Source organism: Sporothrix schenckii, assembly GCF_000961545.1.
Source record: "Sporothrix schenckii 1099-18 chromosome Unknown Cont41, whole genome shotgun sequence".
NCBI classification, from domain to species: Eukaryota; Fungi; Ascomycota; class Sordariomycetes; order Ophiostomatales; family Ophiostomataceae; genus Sporothrix; species Sporothrix schenckii.
Genome location: NW_015971142.1, coordinates 2,893,250 through 2,911,619, shown reverse-complemented (window position 1 = coordinate 2,911,619; position 18,370 = coordinate 2,893,250). Strand labels below are relative to the sequence as shown.

At 53.7% G+C, this 18,370-nt stretch overlaps 7 protein-coding genes across 7 annotated transcripts; 4 read left to right on the top strand and 3 right to left on the bottom strand.

The window, feature by feature from the left end:
* Positions 1-1,969: 1,969 nt before the first annotated feature.
* SPSK_07166 (uncharacterized protein) lies at positions 1,970-4,093 on the top strand (the record flags this gene model as incomplete). Its single annotated transcript, XM_016733833.1, has 1 exon — positions 1,970-4,093. The coding sequence occupies one exon, from the start codon at positions 1,970-1,972 to the stop codon at positions 4,091-4,093; it is 2,124 nt and encodes a 707-aa protein (XP_016591283.1).
* A 921-nt stretch (positions 4,094-5,014) lies between these two features.
* On the bottom strand, positions 5,015-7,108 carry SPSK_07178 (efflux protein; the record flags this gene model as incomplete). Its single annotated transcript, XM_016733845.1, has 1 exon — positions 5,015-7,108. One exon carries the CDS (start codon positions 7,106-7,108, stop codon positions 5,015-5,017), a length of 2,094 nt encoding a protein of 697 aa, XP_016591282.1.
* Positions 7,109-10,206: 3,098 nt separating this feature from the next.
* Positions 10,207-10,428, top strand: SPSK_08222 (uncharacterized protein; the record flags this gene model as incomplete). Its single annotated transcript, XM_016734858.1, has 1 exon — positions 10,207-10,428. One exon carries the CDS (start codon positions 10,207-10,209, stop codon positions 10,426-10,428), a length of 222 nt encoding a protein of 73 aa, XP_016591281.1.
* Positions 10,429-10,682: 254 nt separating this feature from the next.
* On the top strand, positions 10,683-11,453 carry SPSK_07911 (uncharacterized protein; the record flags this gene model as incomplete). The annotated part of the gene is made up of 1 exon (XM_016734564.1): positions 10,683-11,453. The coding sequence occupies one exon, from the start codon at positions 10,683-10,685 to the stop codon at positions 11,451-11,453; it is 771 nt and encodes a 256-aa protein (XP_016591280.1).
* Positions 11,454-11,923: 470 nt separating this feature from the next.
* On the top strand, positions 11,924-12,601 carry SPSK_07969 (uncharacterized protein; the record flags this gene model as incomplete). Its single annotated transcript, XM_016734621.1, has 1 exon — positions 11,924-12,601. One exon carries the CDS (start codon positions 11,924-11,926, stop codon positions 12,599-12,601), a length of 678 nt encoding a protein of 225 aa, XP_016591279.1.
* A 349-nt stretch (positions 12,602-12,950) lies between these two features.
* Positions 12,951-14,126, bottom strand: SPSK_07655 (uncharacterized protein; the record flags this gene model as incomplete). Its single annotated transcript, XM_016734314.1, has 3 exons — positions 12,951-13,091; positions 13,120-13,795; positions 13,864-14,126. The coding sequence occupies 3 exons, from the start codon at positions 14,124-14,126 to the stop codon at positions 12,951-12,953; spliced, it is 1,080 nt and encodes a 359-aa protein (XP_016591278.1).
* Positions 14,127-14,905: 779 nt separating this feature from the next.
* Positions 14,906-15,743, bottom strand: SPSK_10785 (pyridoxamine 5'-phosphate oxidase; the record flags this gene model as incomplete). The annotated part of the gene is made up of 2 exons (XM_016737061.1): positions 14,906-14,945; positions 15,031-15,743. The coding sequence occupies 2 exons, from the start codon at positions 15,741-15,743 to the stop codon at positions 14,906-14,908; spliced, it is 753 nt and encodes a 250-aa protein (XP_016591277.1).
* Positions 15,744-18,370: the final 2,627 nt, after the last annotated feature.

Genomic DNA, 18,370 nt, shown 5'->3' with positions numbered 1-18,370 from the left:
CACAGATACACACCACTGGTCGAACACAGAGTATCCGAAGAGGCATTGGCTCATTGGGTAGCACTGGGACCTGATGGGCATTTCCTCCGACTCCGAGCAGATTGTTTGGGATCGCCACACGCAGCCTAATCTGGCTTGCGTTTCTGATTCTTTCTTGCCTCTGTTGCCTGCGTTCTTTTACGATTACTTTCGTTAAAGAAAAATCAAAGAAAAACGAGAGCGGCTAGTCTACGCCAGCGGGTTGATTTTCTTCTATTTCTCGTTCTCGTGCATTTTGTCAAGGTTTGTGGACGATGTAGGATTGAGTGAGGGGTGGTGAAGATGCAGGGGGGAGGATGCGAAACTGAAACGGATTCCGCCTTAGATGACGGATAACGACGACAGTGCGGTTTGCAGAACGTGCAGTTAGAGAACGGATGCGACCTGATAAGAAGGCCGAAGGTTGAAAACGTAGCAAGCGCCTCGAATAAGATATGAAGAAATGGTGAAGAAATTAGAGAACCGACTCAACCGACAACATCACATACATTTGTTGGCACCCATGTTGGTCTAGTCTGGCCCCGCCTCCAAGTACCAACAGTACCTGTTTCATCGACGACCGGGGATATTTTGAGCGATCCGTGATCGGTAAGTGGCGGACATGATTTTCTCTTGTCCCTCTCAGGATGAACAATCTCCTTCTTTTTGTGCCATTTTTAAGCGCTCGTCGTATCTTTGATAGACTGGATGCTCCTTCCATTTGCGCTGAACGCGGTCTTGTCGCTCACATTCCTAAAGCAAAAAGAGCCCACTTACAAGCCTTACTGCGAGAAAAGCTATTCTACACAAGCAGACGATTGACAATGCGTCCCATTTTCATCTAGAGTCAATGATGGTAAAGGTAAATGCAGAAAATAAGAATCCTGATTCGTTGTCGATTGTCGTTTGCTCCGTCCTGTGTTGTGCTGCGGCCTACATTTTTTTTTTTTGTTTCCTAGTAATTGTAAGCCACGAGGCGCACTTCCTTCCTTTTCTATGCACCTTCCCAGCCCTGCTGCTCTGCTCCTTTGCTCCTTCCGTGCAGGAACAGCCTCAGCCGGCAACCGGCTCCTGCCTGTCAAGATAAAGCGCTGCCAAGATGTCACCAGTGTAGCATCTGAGGCTCGTTTTCTCTACGATACTTGCTTTTTACCACTCTACGATGCCCTTTAAAGCCTCAGCCGCTGCACCTTTCCTGCTGACACCCCACGTCTCCCCTGCTGTCAGTCGAGACACATACATGCCTTCCCTTGTCTCGGGTCCTGGGTTGCATTTTGGCCACCCTCGCCTGTGGCTTTCCCCTTCCCATCCTTTTGCATCCCGGCGACTTGCGAGTTTTCTGTCCACCCTCGTCATATATTTGCACATCCTCTGTGCTGTTTCCGGGTCTGTGCCTGAATCTTACCGCATGTGTCTGCCTCTCACTGCCCACTTCAAAGTTACCCATTACCATCATCTAGTGTGGATGGTGGTCTGAGATTCGGCATGTTTCCTTTTTTTTGCTTTCTTTGTCATGGAAAGCTCGATGGTGACTTGGACCAGATACAGGGCTTGTCTGCTGAGCCTGTCTTTTGGCCTGTTCGTCTAGGCCAGCCCGGCCCCGGTCTGCCACAGACACACACCTCGATGCTATCTGGGTGGTTCTCTGACACGATCCTAGACAGGGGAGGGGAACTCTATTCCCCTCACTCCTTGCTCGTACAATCGGGGAGCTGTTACCCACGATGTCCCCGTCTTGTGTCTCATTCTGAGGTTTTCCTATGGGACTGTCATTGTCCACTCTCCATATACCACCTTGATACCCTCTTTCTTTTTCCTCCCCTCTCTTCTCATTGCTTTCTCTCATTTTTTGCGTACATCACCAGCATATGCACATACATCATCGCAACAATATCACTCCCATGGCGTGCGTCGGCGCCGCACCGTCGTCCCCTCTTCCACCATCCTCACCATGAGCGCAGACTTGCACGGCGGCACCGCCCCGCTGGCGGCGCTAACTACCGTCTTCACACCTCCCTGTCCGACGTCGTGGCTGGTGACGACGACCAAACTGCCGTCTCAGTTCCCTTCTTTCCCTTCTGCCAACGTTGCGGTACCAACGTGCGACCCACCGGGGTGGGCTGGCAACCTGGCCGGCGAGGGCTTTCAGTACTACTCGCCGGCTATCTGCCCAGACGGCTTTGAAGTTGGAGACGAGTGCATTCTGACGGGCACGCCACGAACAACTGAGGGGTTTCCCGCCGTGGCTCCCGGTGAGACTGTGGCATGGTGTGTGCCGAGCGGACAGACGTGCACATCGGACACAACCGACTTCCGGGGCGGTGTTTGGGGTGTATTGCAGACGAGCACGGGTGCCGGTGCCACTATCACAGTTGGGCCGGCCATTCAGATCCGGTTTCGTGACGTCGACCTGTCCATACTGGCAACGCACCCACTGACGCCGGGCCGGATACTACCAGGAGGCAAACCTTTAACGCAATCGACACGGCCTCCTTCACCGACACCACCACCGACCAAACAGACACCGGACGCATTCACCAGTTCTTCAGAAACTGCGCAGAACACACAACTGTCATCGTCACCGTCTTCATCGTCGTCGTCACCATCAACAACATCTACAGCAACAAGTGACGGCACTGCCGTCGGGTTTATGACGGTCATAGGAAAATCCACGACTGCGTCACTATCGTCCGCACCAGAACCAGTCACCAGTACTGTCCAAGTCGTATCGCATGGGTTGACGTTCAAATCGACTGTAGTGACGTCTCCAACGCCGTCCGTTGACAACGGAGGCGACGGTGGTGACGATTCTACTGGCGCCACTGCCACCAACAGCACCAGCAATGCATTGGCCAGCAAAACCCCTACAAGTGCCTTTACAGCCACCATCGTCATGGCGGTGATATTGAGTGTCGCCGCTGCTGCCATTGCGTGTTTCTTCCTTCTGTCAAGACGGCGCAACCTTCGACAACAACAGAAGCCGAGCGAGCAAGGGCGTGGCTTACCAAACACCGAGCCCCCAGTACACGATGGCAATTCTTCTCTTGGGTGGTCGTCCGTTGGTGTCGGCGCCTGGGTCCATCGGAGACGACCTCGCTGGCAGGCTGGTTGGCGCCGGCTACGAGCATGGTGGAGTAGTCTACCCCGTCTGCCTTGGCAGCGGCGGAGTACCCATACGGGCGACAACCGGAGATGGGCTAGGTGGCGCCGTCCAGTACCACGGCGACATAATCAAAACGCGGAAGACAGGGAACCTGGCCGGGCACGCACGCCTATGGCAGAGTTACCGACCTCGGAGCGTGTGGTGGCCGACTATGCCGAACTGGAGGGCTCCCCAGTACCCCAGAGACAGGTGTCATACAATGACAATGACGATGACGCCGACTCATACATGAGCATCCAAAAGTTCAAGGGCATTCCTGCCAGACGCATGAATGCCCACAGCCCGACCCGTGCCAATCGTCTTAGTTGGATGTCCCGCTTGTCACGGTACATGCGAGGACGGTCGTCGACGGGAGGCGGGGACGGCCGGGACACGCCTGCAAGTCGTGGCACCAGCGTCTACGATGACGCCGCTACGGTGGCTGACCGAAGCATTCTAAGCCGTGCATCCACACGGTCGTCTCACTGGACGCGCTCGGGCGAGGTGGACGACAGTCCGTTTGGGACCATGGACAGCAACGATGTTGACGAGAGCAGCTGGGAGGTCTTCTCGCGATCACGCGAAGGACTCGGCCGGTTGCTGCAGGTGAAAAAGAGTGCTGGAAGCCCCATGCCTGTCCCGTTTGGCGCCCGTCGCGGTCACCAGCGTGGCCTGAGTGCGCCGACCAACAGTACCGCAAAGGGCCTCCCTCGATTGCCCTCGCCAGCAATTACTGTGCGAAGTGACCGAACTGGGACGCCGGTCCCGGGATGGCTGGGCGGTGCCAATGGCGCCAACACCGACCGCTTCTCACGGCTGAGCAGCGGCACGTTTGGGCGCATGGACAGCTTTATCAGCCGAGACGGCAGTCGAATTGGAGACGTGCCGGGAGTCGGTGCAGGAGGAGCACAATATACTGAAGCGAATCCATAGAAGGAGAATTCGTGTAGCATATTATGATATGCGAGAGAAAGTACAAAATACCCCTTAATGAGAAATGGCTCAAGGATACAAATAAATTCGGAAGCAAATAGCACTGTCAAGACATTGCGCAGCGACACAAAGGTTCATAAATTTTAATGTAGATGTCGAAACTCGTGCGAATGTATGACCAGAGCTTGGCGAGATGACAGAGGCAAACGCCACACGACACCACACGATCTTCTAGAATCGTGTGGTATGATAGTACAAATGTATACCACCAAGGAAATGATCACCGTTGGGGATGTGCGATGGATGGGCGCACTGGCTGAGACATTTTCGCGTGGGTTTGGTACACGTGGTAAGGTCAGGTGAAAAGGAAGTAAACAAGTTGAAAGTTGAATGACCGTATTTTATTGGGGCTTTTTTTTTGCTCTTTGCAACTATGGCTCAACTATGGGTTGTGTACGACGCCCGTCCCATTCCAAACTTTGGCGATCATAATCATGCTACTAATTGTTGTGGATGTGTCTTTCAAATAAACTTTTTCAAAAATGATAAGAAAAATGTGTGACACAAATATGAAAACTTATGAGAATAAACATGCTAAAGTAAACATACCGAGTATGCCCTGGACTTCTAATCGTGTCCGGAAAAGAGCAAGAAGATGTTGAGAATAGAATGAAAAAGGAAGACGCTGGTATCACAAAAACGAAAACGAAAAGAAAACTCGGCATACGAAGAGAAGCGAAAAATGAAAGGAAAAGAAAGGTGAGTAAAATCAACACAGACAGAAGGAATAGGAAGACACAAGGCACATGGGACATAAACACCAGAGGAATATGTTCTCGGACAGATTGCTTGTCCTCTCGTCATGACCTCATCCAATACCTCCGTCGTCTCCTTTTCTGCTTGCTCCTTCGCGTCATAGCATCATGTTTCAGCCACGGTTGGCGTACGCCTCGTGGCGCCTGTGCTCAGGCCCTTTTCAACATCGACCTCCTGCTCGGGCGAAGAAGGAGACGATGAGGACCTGGTGGCAACCTCAACGCGCAATGGTTGGGCGGGCGGCTTCCCGTTGCTGCCAATCACACCCGAACTACGGAAGGCGACGAGCACGACCAGGAACGAGCACACGCCGAGGGCAAAGTTGAACCAGTTGGCGGCGCGCAGGCCGCGCAGTGTGGGCTCGTCGTCGACTTTGGTGCCGCCGACGTTGGCCACCGAGACGCCGCGGGCCGAGGCCATGACGGCCGTTTGGATGGCGGTGGCAATGGCGAGGCCGATGGCGCGGCCAACCTGGCCGGCCATGTTGATGAGGGCGCCGCCGAGGGCCTGGTCTTCGCGAGGCAGGGCGTGAGACACAAAGAGCGTGAGACTGGGCCAGGCCGTGTCGGCACCCATCACCGACAGCACCATGGCCTCGAGGCCGTAGGCGAAATACGACGTCGTGCGGAACGGAATGGGAACCGCCAGGAGAAGACTGCTAATGCTCACGCTGGCGTTGCCAAACAACAGGATCCAATACGTCGGGACGCGGCCGAGGAGCGGGGCGACGCAGAAGCAGGTGATGATGCCGGCGATGCCCGTCGGAATAAAACGGAGGGTGGTCTGGATGGCGCTGAGGCCGAGGTAGTCTTGAAAAAGATAGGTCGCGTAGACGAGGTAGCCCATGAAGGAACTGAAAAACAAGCCCATGATGACGAGCGACGTGGCAAAGAGGCCACCGCCCGCCGAGCGCGAGAAGATGGACATGCGCACGAGGGGCCGCGGCGGCCAGGCGTGGCCGGCGATCTGCTTGCGGACGTTGCTGGGCGTCTCGAGCCACATTTGCCAGCCCACAAAGGCAGCCACAAGCAGCAAGGAGAGGCCAATGATGACACCGATCCAGGGGGTGGACCAGCCGACGACGTTGCCCTCGGTGAGAGCAAACAAAAGACCAACGAGACCGAGCGTGACAAGGAAGGCGCCAAACCAGTCAATGCTGCGGAAGGTGGCAGGGACGGGTACGGCGGAAAGCGCGACCGACGGGGACGTGGAGTCGTTGGCATCGGCAGTGGCAGGCGCAGTCGCGGTGGCATCGACGGCCCGAACCGGAATGACCGTCTGCGGCGGCGGCTGGGCGGGAATGATCAAGTAGCCAACAACCGTGACGATGCCCGAGAGGATGGCCAGGGCACCAAACACCCACTTCCAGTTGGCGTACGAGGTGATGAGGCCCGCCATGAGGTTGCCAAAGACGGATCCGAGCGGGGCACCGGCACCGTACGCAGCAAAGGCATAGTTCTTGGCCTTGCCGGGCGGGAACGTCGTGCCCAAAATGCCAATGGCGGTCGGCACGTTGGCGGCGGCGCCCAGTCCTTGCAAGCCTCGGAAGAGGTTGAAGACGATCTCATTGGGGATAAAGGGGTTGGCAACGGTGGTGGCCGTGACCCAGGCCGAGCCGGCGACGAAGATGGCCTTCTTGCCAAAGACGTCGGCGATGCGGCCCCACAGCAGCAGAAAACAGCCAAACGCCAACGAGTAGGCCGAGACAATCCACTGCAGACGGGTGTCGGGGATGTTGAGGTCGCGGCCGACGCTGGGCAGGATGATGACGACGGACTGGACAGAGAGCGTGTTGCTAAAGGTGGCGCCGGTGACGGTGGCGACGAGTGCGATGCAGCGCCACTTGGAGTAGGGCAGCTTCTCGGCGTCGTTGTAGCCGTCCATGGCGGCGTCGTCGTCGTCGTCGTCGTCGCCGCCGTCGTCGTCCCCGCCATGGTCGGCGTGGCCGTCGGCAAACTCGACGGGGGTGTCGTGGGATATTGGCGGGTTGCAGTGCTGGCGCGACGAGGCCGTCGAGCGGACTGGGCGGAGTTGGAGTGCGTTTTTGTCCATGGCTGTTGGCGATGGACTGGGTGGCCGGGCAGTCGGCGTGTTATCGTCTTGGGTATAATCGACCGTGTTGTCGTTGTCGATGCCGTCGCTGGTGATGTCCGTTTTGGGCGACGGTGGCCTTTCAGATTTTTCTGTGTCGGGGGCCATTGTATTTATGACTGTGGGTTGGCTAGGTGAGGGAAGACAACAAATGATAAAAGTCCAAAGGTAGGAATGTAATGCGGCATGAGAAGTAAGCTGGTGTGAGAACAATCTAAGGATCGGTCGACGGAGATTGAGATGGGAAGAGGTCAAGCGTCCATGGGCAAGACAGGGAAGCAATTACGATAATACGACAATAGAGCCAAGAGCCTGGGCAGGAAGTTGAAGACAAGAAGAGAGCCGACGACAATATAAAAACGGAGATGAACGACGACGCTATCCTAGTCGCGGGCGAGACACGGCCACCACGACGCGAGCGGCAGTGGGGGTGTCAAGGTTGTCAAGCTGGAGGGCGTACATATGTCGTAGGTTGATTGACAAGTCAAACCGGCCAATATGAAGGGTTGTGCAGAGAAAAGCGCATGGACAATCTTGCGTGGAGACTGTAGATATGGGCAGCTGCGTGAGGACGGACCAATGCTATACCGGTGTCCGAGTCCACGGCCGACACGGAGGGTGAGCAGACGGGAGAGGAAGGTTAGTGCAGGTTGTGGTGATCCTTGCCTATTCGATTTTTCTTTGCTATTGTTTTTCTTTTCCTGTCTTTTTTTTCGTTTGTCGATAGAGTCCGCTGCCGTCGACGATTCTGGGGTTGTGTCGTTGCTTTGTTGCTTGTCTGGGTCCTCGCCTGAGACCTCTTCGTGCCCGGTTGCACTGTATTGCTGTCTCGCCTGTGCTGTGTCTCGTTTTTATTGTCGATTTCCTCTTGTCGACTATTATTTTCCTGGCAACTTTTTTTTTTTTGTTTCTTTGATTCCATCTGTCATGGGTCTTTACCCCGGTTACGGTACCCACTCTCGCACTCTTCGCTAGCGGACCTGGACCGGAGGCTTTGGCGTTGGACGGCCAGGCCGCCCGTTTTTTTAGCGGCAAATTCACCACCGTGCTTCACTCATGGCAGCCACGTAGGTCACTACTCCGTATTGCCATGCCGTAAATCCGTGGATCTTCGCTCAAGGAACTATGTTTCCCCCATCAAGCCTTGGTCGACTTCCTTTCCTGGCTTAGACGCGAATAACAATCCATCCTGGCCTCCTTTTCGCTTGCTTTTAGGAGGCACTTGGGGCAGGTTAGGCTAGGTAGCAAACGACTGCGAAAAGTTTCATGTTTCTTGAGATGGTAGACCTCGAGTTGTTTAGATGGTTGCTGTCGTCTCCGCCTGCCAGGTCGGTGGTCACAATGCAGATTCGCATGCCGTTCGTACGAAGGCCATTATCCCCTGCATAAAGCAAACAAAACGCATGGCGGACGAGCCCCGAACCTGGCCAGTCGCCTCGCTACGTCTACTGGAACATGCATCGGGACCGGGTCGGAGGCCTGTCCTGCACACCTGTCTTATCGACCGGGTCATGGTCCTAGTTGTCGTCTCGTTTTGCTTTCTTTTTTATTCCCTGCAAGCAGGCCATCAATCTCGCAGCCAAATCTCGCTTCCTCAAGACGTCCAGTCGTACTCGCCCCGATAGATTGTTTCTGTATGACTCCGAGCGGACTAAATCGGGCGATGCGAGGTGAAGACTGTGATGGGGAAGTAAAAAAGAAAGAAAGAAAGAACGCACCAACGGGTCTGCGCTTGTCGCTTGACCCACGACGAGGTTAGACGATCTTGCAACGTGAATTGTGTGAATCTCTCCATGTTTGCAAATACGTTACGGTTGGCAGGTATAGCCACACTTTGACTCTGGTACTCTGGTACACCTGTGGTGGGTACGGTTACCGCAGATAATTCCTTGTCTGTTCTTCCAGAAGTGATTAGCTGTTCCGTGCGGCAGGCTGCGAACCACACAACAGCTCTCCGTACGGTGGCATGATAGGCATGACCCCGTAACCTGACCGATCAGTGAACACAGGTACAGGCACAAGCACAGGTACAGGTACAGGAACAGGAACAGGAACAAGAACAGCTACAAGAACACGACCAGAGACATGCACGAATGACAAATACAAAAACACAAAAACAAAGGATGACAAGTTGCAGTAGAGGTTGACAGCAAGTTTAGAGGTGGGGCTGCAAGTGAATGAAGAAACAAAGTAGTCGGAAGCAAAAGACGAGGGCAGTGTGAAGAGATGATGACAGCAAAGATGACAAACCAGAAAATGGCTTTTGTTATAACTGCAAAACACTCAGTAAATAATGACGAAGACTGACCTGCAACGAAAAGCAATCAAGATCCGACGGGGAACGGAAGGAGCGACATTCACATCCGCATCCGATAAGAGTGGCAGGTGCTGTGCAACGTTTCGGCGTCAGCGTTGCTTGCGTCCCGTTGTCACAGGGCGTGCCTACTTGACATGTCCGTGTCAAAATACTGGTGCGGGGGTCCCAAGGCGATTGCCAGGTTCGTGGTTGTCGCGCTGGCCATCACCGCAACCCCGCCAGTCGCTCTTGCCAGAAAGGAGTACGAGTGTATGCAAATGTCTCCCTCCCACTTGGAAAGACACAACGGCAAATCAGACGAGCCCACAAGAATCGAGACAGCCTGCACTTCTTCCCCTCACGACCTATTGGCGTCTATGTGTCGGGCCTCTTGACACCAATTCTGCACACCCTCTCAAAAAGAAGCTTGCACCGAGTTCGACCGCTGTTGATTGACGACAGTTTCTTTGTTTCGACCGGGTCGACCGCTGATGCCGACGATAAACGTCGACCGAGAAGTCGCATCTTGGCCGAAATCTGTTGGGCGCAGAACGGCTTTGACCTTGAAAAACGCCACGAGTATCATTGCCGCATAGACGCGACGAGTTAAAGGGTGCTGTCCAGGGGCAAATAAAGGCTCTCCACTGTCCATCCGTCGGTCGCTCGTCAGGAAAATCTGGTCGTTATGTTGGCAGTTATGTTGCCAGGACTGTCAACCTCACTCAGCCTTCATTCAGAGCAAAGCTTAACATAACTTGCCAGGTTTGGGGCGCAGTGACTGAACCGACAAGGTTGGAAGGCTGCCATACGACCACAGCCTCGGAATTCGCGCTAGGTCGATGGCTGGCCGTGCCGACGCGAGCGTGCAAAGTGGCAGCTCTGATGGTCTCCAATGGCCCCCTGACTTCCAATGACTGCCTTTTGTTGCTCTTCTGCCTTGCACTATCCTGAACTGTCCGAGTTCCAAGAGCTGCTTGCCACGGTCAGCCTGGCAGTTTTGCAAAACTGCCTGGCCTCTGGAAGGTCACTTCAGAATACGGTTACCGACAGCCTTTTCATGTCACCGGCCGAGAAGAAGGACGGAAATGGACAAAACGACTGCGATCGAGAACACGGGGGTGTGACGCTTTGATGGTTGAACATAACTGGCGCAGGCGCAGCGCGACTGAAAAGCAAATGACTCGATCAGCTCGAGCAGAATGGTGTACGAGACGCGGCTGGAGGCCTTGAAATCGTAGAGCTGGGACCTGCAGTTCTTAGAATGACTTGCTTCTCATTTATTCGTCTGATTTCACCTTTTCTTGGCCTCGCTTTGTTTTTTGCCTTGTACCTCTTATCTTCAATTGTTCGTAACAATTTCGACCTTTCGCACAGCATCGCATCGCCATGGCACCAATACCAGCCTTCAAGAGCCGCCTTTTGGTACCAACACACGACATATCCAACACAGCATCCTCTCTACGAACAGGATCGCTCACCTCACGAAGCTTTCAATCCACGATCCCAGTCACATCCGCACCATCACACACACCAATCACGCCTTCGATTGCCTTCCACCGCGTCGCCGGTGTTCTCTTCGAGCATTTTGACAACAATAAGAATAGAGCAAAACGAGACGACGAGACCGACAGCGATACGAATCATAAACGTTACGAAATCATCTTGCCCATCATCGGTGGCTGCGTCGTTCTGTGGTTCCTCTATAGCTGGACTCGCAACCATTTCCGCAGAGGCGGCACCTGGAAAGCCTACGGTAAAGCCTGGCTTACGGGCTTGAAGTATTTCCTGTTCTTCACTGTCTTGCTGCCCATCACCCTTCTCGGATGCGTCGTCGGGTGTTTCAGCGCTTGCAACAATAAAGGGAAGCCCAAGCCGGCCGCGAACGCGGCCAATCCCAACCGGGTTGGCGCCCTCCCACGCAATCGCGACAATCGTGAACCGCCGCCATTAAACCGCCCACTGATGCCTCTGGATCCCGTGGTCGTGATGCCCGACTTGCCTGACCAAGAAGATCCCGATGCTGTTGAGGTTTTACCGCCACCACCACCGCCCATTGCGCAAAAGAATGAGACGACAGCCGAGGCCACGGAGACGTTTCTCTCCAGCGACGGGAAAAACATCTCCAGTGGCAGCGGTCTTATCAAGGGTTCTTTCTAGCTGCAAGTCCGGTGAGCCAAGACATAACAAAACAAAACAGCGCCCAGCGACTTCACATGCAGCCAAGAACACTAGGTTGACGGGCGAGGCTGAGTTCACTGTTGGCATCCATCCCTGAACCCGTTAAACCCCTCACATGCCAGGACACAGCAACGAACAGTGGTTCAGATATGCGTCCCAAAACTCGTCACGACGTGAATGAGGCTCGCCTTTACCGTTCCGACTCGTCGTTCTTGGCTGGGCGTATCTCATGATAGGCTCCTACACAAGGCTGCCTTGGAACCGCCACTGCTTCGACCACTCTTTAGTGGCCCAACGACCCACATCGCTGACAACCCATCCGCCGTCCGCGAAAACCTTATTTCAACCCCAGAGGCTCACACCTGCTTCGGTTTTCTTCTCTGTCTTCAATTTCTCTCTGTACATTACCATTCTTTTGCTCCTCATTCCTTCCGTGTGCGACTCACACAATGGCCCCGTTGAGCAACACCGCCCTGTCACCTGCCATCAGCAATCATTTGTCACATCCCCCGGCCTTCTTACCTCCTTCCTTCTCGTCCATCACCACTCGCGACGATGCTTCCGATGCTGCCCGTGCGAAGAAACAGAAAAAGGAGATGATCCGCAACATTCTGATCATCACCCTCAACCCGGTGACCCTCATTATTGTTATAATGGTGTTCTACTACCTCATCAAGGGCATCCGGAACGAAATCCGCTACCGTCGCCAGAAGAAAAAGAACGACCTCGAGGAGCTGGCGATACAGCAAGAATGGGAGCGTCAGTGGAACGCACAGTTCGGCATTGGGTCCAACAACTACATACCTCCGAAGACGGCGCCGGTCGGGGAAGACGGAGCAGTAGCACAACCTGGCAACAGCAACACCAACGCCAACGCCAACGCCAACGAGACACCACGTGGCGGCTTCTTTTCCTTCTTTCGCTGGCGATGGCCACGCGGCAATACGGCAACAGTACCTGCCATGTCGATAGACATGACGGAAAAGACGACGGACAAAGACCCCACGTTTGTGTCTGAGAAGGACGACACGTATGCTCGCGCTAGTAACGATACCGACCGGACTGCCATTGCCGTGGGTGTTGCGCCTATCGTGACGACGGACGATGAGAAGAAAGGCGCCAGATAATTATTGGCTGTGGTCTATGATATCCAATGCTGTTAATTATGTTGCCAGTTTTGTCACTGATTTCTTCTATGTTTCTGATGTTTTACGACTCGCGAAGCAACATTTGTACTCTCATAACGGCCGATACCACCATGCACTGCTTCCTTATTCCCATTTTAACATACAGTTGTAATTTTTTTTGTACATTTTTTACGCACTTTTTTATCTCTGTTCATGATCCTGTATACTACTTATATGTCATAAAGAGTCCATATTAATGTTATCCCCAGAACAAAATGTGCCATTACAAGCGCGACGCCACAGTGACTCTCCCATTTGGGATCTGAATACAACTGCAACCACCATGCAGCTAGACTGACGGTTTCTCCGCCACGCCGAAAAACAACCGCAGATTGCCGCCGCCAATCTGCGGTGGGACTTGCGACACCTCGGTGTTGACCCGAATCTCGCCGTGGACTAGCCCAGCCTCGCCAAAAAATGCGCAGCATGTCTTTTTCGGTGAAGCCGCGGTGGACTACGGTATGCAAGCCGCCAGGTGCCTTGGCGTTGCTGTGATCGGGGTTGTGACTGTGATCGTGGTCGTGGCCGTGGTCGTGGCCGTGGTCGTGACCGTGGCCATGACTGTGCCCATGACTGTGATCATGCCCGTGCTCATGAAGGTGTTCATGACTGTGTCCATGGCCAGTGGGTACATCTTCCGTCTCACCGTCCGCCATGTGCAGGTCAATCACCAGCAACTTGCCACCCGGCACCAGACGGCTCGCCATACCTTGCAGCACGGCCACTGGGTGCTCCACGTGGTGCAGGGCCATGGAGATGAGGGCGACGTCGAACCCCTGGAACTCGTCGCCCTCGGCTGCCTTGGCCAGTGACGAGTCCGTGCCGGTGGCCAGGTCTGCCTCAACCGCGCGCATCCGCTCCGGCGTGAAACCCGCTTCCACCGCCGCCTCGTTGTACCGTTTCACCATGGTCGACGAAATGTCGATGCCGCGCAGGTGCTTTGCGTAGGGCGCCAGGGCCGTGGAGATGCGGCCGCTGCCACAGGCATAGTCCAGCAGGCGGATGCCTGTGCCGTCGGCGGCGCTGGCCCCCTCCGGGACGCCGATCCACACGCGGTTGGTCGTCAGGTAGTCAATGATCTGGCGGTGCATTTCGGCGATCCACTTGATCTTGAAAGTGTCCTCGGGCAGGTTGCTACGCAGTTAAGTTGGTTAGCGCTCTGAATACGTAGCATTACTACCCATACCGTCCTCCTTACTCACTCATAGTGTTCTTTGTTAACCTCCTTCCAGGTCTTGCCGTCCTTGGGCTGATTGGGAATGTCAACGTCCATGATGGTGGCTGGTGTCGACGTCGTTGCGACTTTTGTTGTAAGGCGAGACGGAAGGACAAAGTAGGCTGCGAGGAGTGCGAGAATAATTGTGAGGGCAAGGAAAGCTGTTGTGTTGTAGAGAAAGCCGGTCTTCTTCTTTTGGTACTTTTGAGACGTTTGGTGTTGCTTATTGTAGCCCAAGTCCGTAGGCATTACCTGTCCCACGCTTCAAGTCGAGTGGCTGGTGTGTTTTTGGTTTGTGTTGAAGATGTCAATGTCAAACATGAGGATGATATCTTTCAATTATCTCCTGGATCTGTACACTTTCAGGAGTATTTATACAGAATCGACGACAGTTTGCCTCTTCTCGGAGACTTTTTTGCTGCGTACCTTCTTGGTTCTTTGTGGCCGAAAAGTCTCCGAAAAGGCAGTTCTTGGCCGGTCAACGCGTCGAAAATAGGATTACAACTAAGAATGGACGACTTAGCTCAATAAATGTTTTCTGGAAGCGACAAAACTTGCTCAAATATACCGCCATGGTCGCAAAGTGTTGTGATGCGGCCGGGACATTGGATGTGGTGATGGAGAATCACTTGCGACCCCACTTGGTATGGGTTGCGTCACACAACAATACTCCCCATTGTCGTGTAAATGTACCCAGCTCGACAGTTACACCAGGCAATCCGCTAAAGTTCCCAAGTTTTAAGTACCGCCGCCCTGCTGCCCGTCGTTTTCAAAGTAGAATTTCGGCAAATGACTCGTCTGCACTTCAACGTTCCTGGCTAGTTGACAGGCGGTCCGCTGGTCCACTTTTTCAGCACTTACACGCCAACAAGCACATCCACCTCGGAGACATTTCTTCGCTCAACATCGGCGCCATATCCTCTAGAGAGGGGAAAAAAAAAAGCCCTTTGAGATACAGTACGTCCCTCGTGTGCACAAAGTCATGCTCATAGGTCGTGGCAGCAGAGCCGAGAATCTGGCCGAGCTTCCTAAACCTCCATCTTTGGCTTTGGCGGCTTTCCGCCCTGCCTGGCTTGTGTATAATCACGGCCAGAGCCGTTCTTTCCTCCAGGTGACTGTGTCCGATCCCAAAGTGCTATCTTCTCTCACATACCGAAGTCGGTGGTGCTGGCGGTCTGTTGCTCCCTGCCAGAATTCCACGTCCGTCGGCGCCACGGCGTACACGAGCCATCCGGGCGATACGTACTCCGGGTCCTTGTCAAACAGGGCCTGTGCCTCGGCCGTCCTCTTTGAGAGTTCGTTTTCGGACGTTGCAGGGTCCACCATGACCTCGCTTTGCGGTGACGCCACCGCGCTGACCCGCGAAGCCAGTGGCCTGGCCAAGAAATCAGCGGCGCATTCCTCGACCGGCAACGGCAGGGCCCGGCCACGGATGCGTACCTGCCGGCCGAGTGACGACCAATAAAAAGTCAGACAGCACGCCGAATTGGCCATGAGCTGGCGGCCCTTGGGACTGGCGGCCTTGACGGCAAAATGCCAGCCGCGGCCGTCCACGTTTTTGAGGATGAGAACGCGGGCGTCCGGCAGCCCCTCGGCGTCGACGGTCGAGACAGTCATGGCGTGCGGCTCATAGGGCGTCGCCGATGCTGCGGCGGTCTTGCCACCCTCTGCAATAGCGTCGCGGAGCCACCGCACAAAGGCTGCTTGGGGCGTCGTCGGAAAGGCCGCCCAGTCGACAGGCGCGTAGGGCCCCTTGAGCGACGGCAAGTTTCGAAGCAATGAGCGGATCTGGTCGTTGTCGTCAACGTAGCTTGAGTCGTCGGAGACGGCAGCAGCTGCCGCTGCCGTAGATGAAGGATCCGACATAATGTTGCTTCGATGTGGCCAGTCGTATTTGTTCTGCTTTTCGTATCCCAGGAGCCCAGGACAGGTTGGCCTCGCGCTGTTTTGACTCGATCGGTGCCTTGCCGTGACTCAATGCTTGGCCTACTTGTCATGTTAGAACACGGAAGGAAAGATGAGAAGGAAACGTAGGATAAAGACTTTGTCGCTTCTGCACTCGCAACGTTTCGCTACTCACAGTTTGGTGGAAACGGAACATATCGTGCAGTGACAGTTATCACGATCGTAACGACTCCCAAACCCGACCCGTAATGGCTGTGGTGCCGCCTCGCTTGTTTGTCTATCGTGCAGTGTGTGGTTGTACGAAGGGAAGACTCCGGTGTTATGTTGTACCTTTGCTTATGTCTGTGACTCAAACAACGTTCGTTCGGAAGGAGCTGCCCGCACGTCATTATGGTCTTGTACGTCCCGTTTTGGGAGTGACGTCTTGTCACGTGATACTACAAACAGCTTTAACCATAGGATTTTTTTTTTTAATATCCCACGTACATGGAGCATATCTTGACCTAACGTTCTGCTGGCAGTAAGTCGAATGAGACCTGAAAGAGGAAACCTGAGCGCCTGAGCGCCAAGCAGGCTCGGTCTGCAGGATACTTTAGGCTAAGAGCGGCGCATATGTGGGCGTGCAGAAAGGCGCTTTCCGGATTATGGGGTCGACGCATATTCCTTCCTCCTTCTTTTACAGGCCAACTGTCACAACCCCCCCTACGCCAAATATTTGTCTTTAACTGCCTCCTGTGTATTTCATTTCTTGTCCTATTAATTTGCACTGAAGACCATTGCCCGGTCTCGTGAACCCCCGAGTCGAGCCTTTACTGTACAGCGTCATCTAGCCGGGTCCTGAATTTGGGTTTTGGCCCCCAAATGTGCTGCATCATATCATCTGATCGGAAAACAGGGCGCATATGGTTACTTTTTATCCATTTTCTCTTCCTGTTGGTTTCTTATAGATTGCCCTCCTATGACTGTAGGTTCTGAACTGATCTGCCTAACGACAAGGTGTGGCCCAGGTTTGAGACCTGCGCATCTGTTGTGGCTATTTACGTCCGCAACTGGCCGCCTTTTACCCCATTTGTTTTCTTTGCCTTTGTGCTTTGTGTTGGTGTTTTTTTTTGGTATCTCAACAAGGAAAGGTAGGCCAATATGTGAAAGTTGTTTCTATTCGGGCGAGATAGCAATGTTTAAGCTTTCCGCTGCCCATACAGCACACAAGCTGAATATCCGGGACGCTCGGTCTGAAACATCCCAGCCCTATGTTGCCACCCCATTCTACAGCTTCTGACAGCTGCATCTTGTCTTACCACAATCGTACTGGCTCGGTGGCTGCCATGTCTCGTGTCTCATGACAGAGGTGAGAGTAAGATGGAACTTCAGCCTTACCACGAATCGGCAGGCTTCAGAACAAGCTTAAGCGGGCATAGCTTGGTATCGTCATCCTCCCACATCCCAAACAATTCCCATCCGGCGCTCGTATGGGGAAGGAAGATGATAAAAGGGGTCGCTGATGCGATCCTTCGTTTCCATCCCCCACCTATGGAAGACAAAGATCAAGTATGAATGGTACGTTAAAGGCGGGAGGGGGGTGTGACCAAAGGATCGGGGCATGTAACATGGGTGAGGGAGGAGGGGGGGTGAGACGAGTTGGACGACGACATGGGGGCATTTGCCTGTTGTAGACTGGCTAAGGAGTACACATTATTATTCGAAAAGTAATACAGCCAAGCATCCACCAGTCGCAGCGTCCTGTAACATGATTCCATATCCCAAAGGATTTTCATGTTGCCGTAAGGAGTCCACGTTCGTAGGGACAGTTTGTCGCGAATTTGTCACCACGGCCCCTATGGTTGCAACGCAGACAAATAATTGAATTGACTGTACGAATGAGGAAACCGAACTATGGCGAAGGACTGCGGCACGACGGGGCAAGAGCCGCCCCCAAATTCTAGGCAACGGACAACGAAACTGCACAGTGGTATTCTAAAAGTTCAATGTTTAACCGGTAAACGCCGTCCTCATGTAGTTCTGTCCTCTGCCCTTTGTGACTTGAGTTTGTAAACAAAATAATTGCATTTCAGACTCCTTTATCTGGCAAAGACCAAGTCAAAAGCGGCACGGCGGCGAAGACAAAATCATGTGCCTTTCTGTTTGTTTCTCCTTTGTCTCCCTTTTTGGACAATTTGTGTACATTTCTAGATCATCCAAAACAAGTAACTCTTAAGGAAGTACTTTGTCGTTGGCAACCCCTATCATCGTTTTTCTGCCTGCCGGGGAAAGATCCATATGCTCGTATATGTGTCCGAAAAGATTTTAGCTTTTGAGACTGCGCCACTCCGCCTTTTCGTACCTCAGGATCTGGCATGGCCTTGCCGATTGCAGTACGCCGTTTATTGCATCCAAGATGTTGAATGCAAAACAGGAGGGGAGAATGAGGCCGTCCCACCCGCTTCGCCAGTTTTATTTTACCTGAGGCAGGTAATGGCGACTGGATGGTCTTGACATTCGACGCTTAACTGTCGGGGATATAACAGCAGCGCTAAGGTTTGGCGCGGCAAACAAACCAATTTTGCAACATGCCTACGACTTCCTTTGAG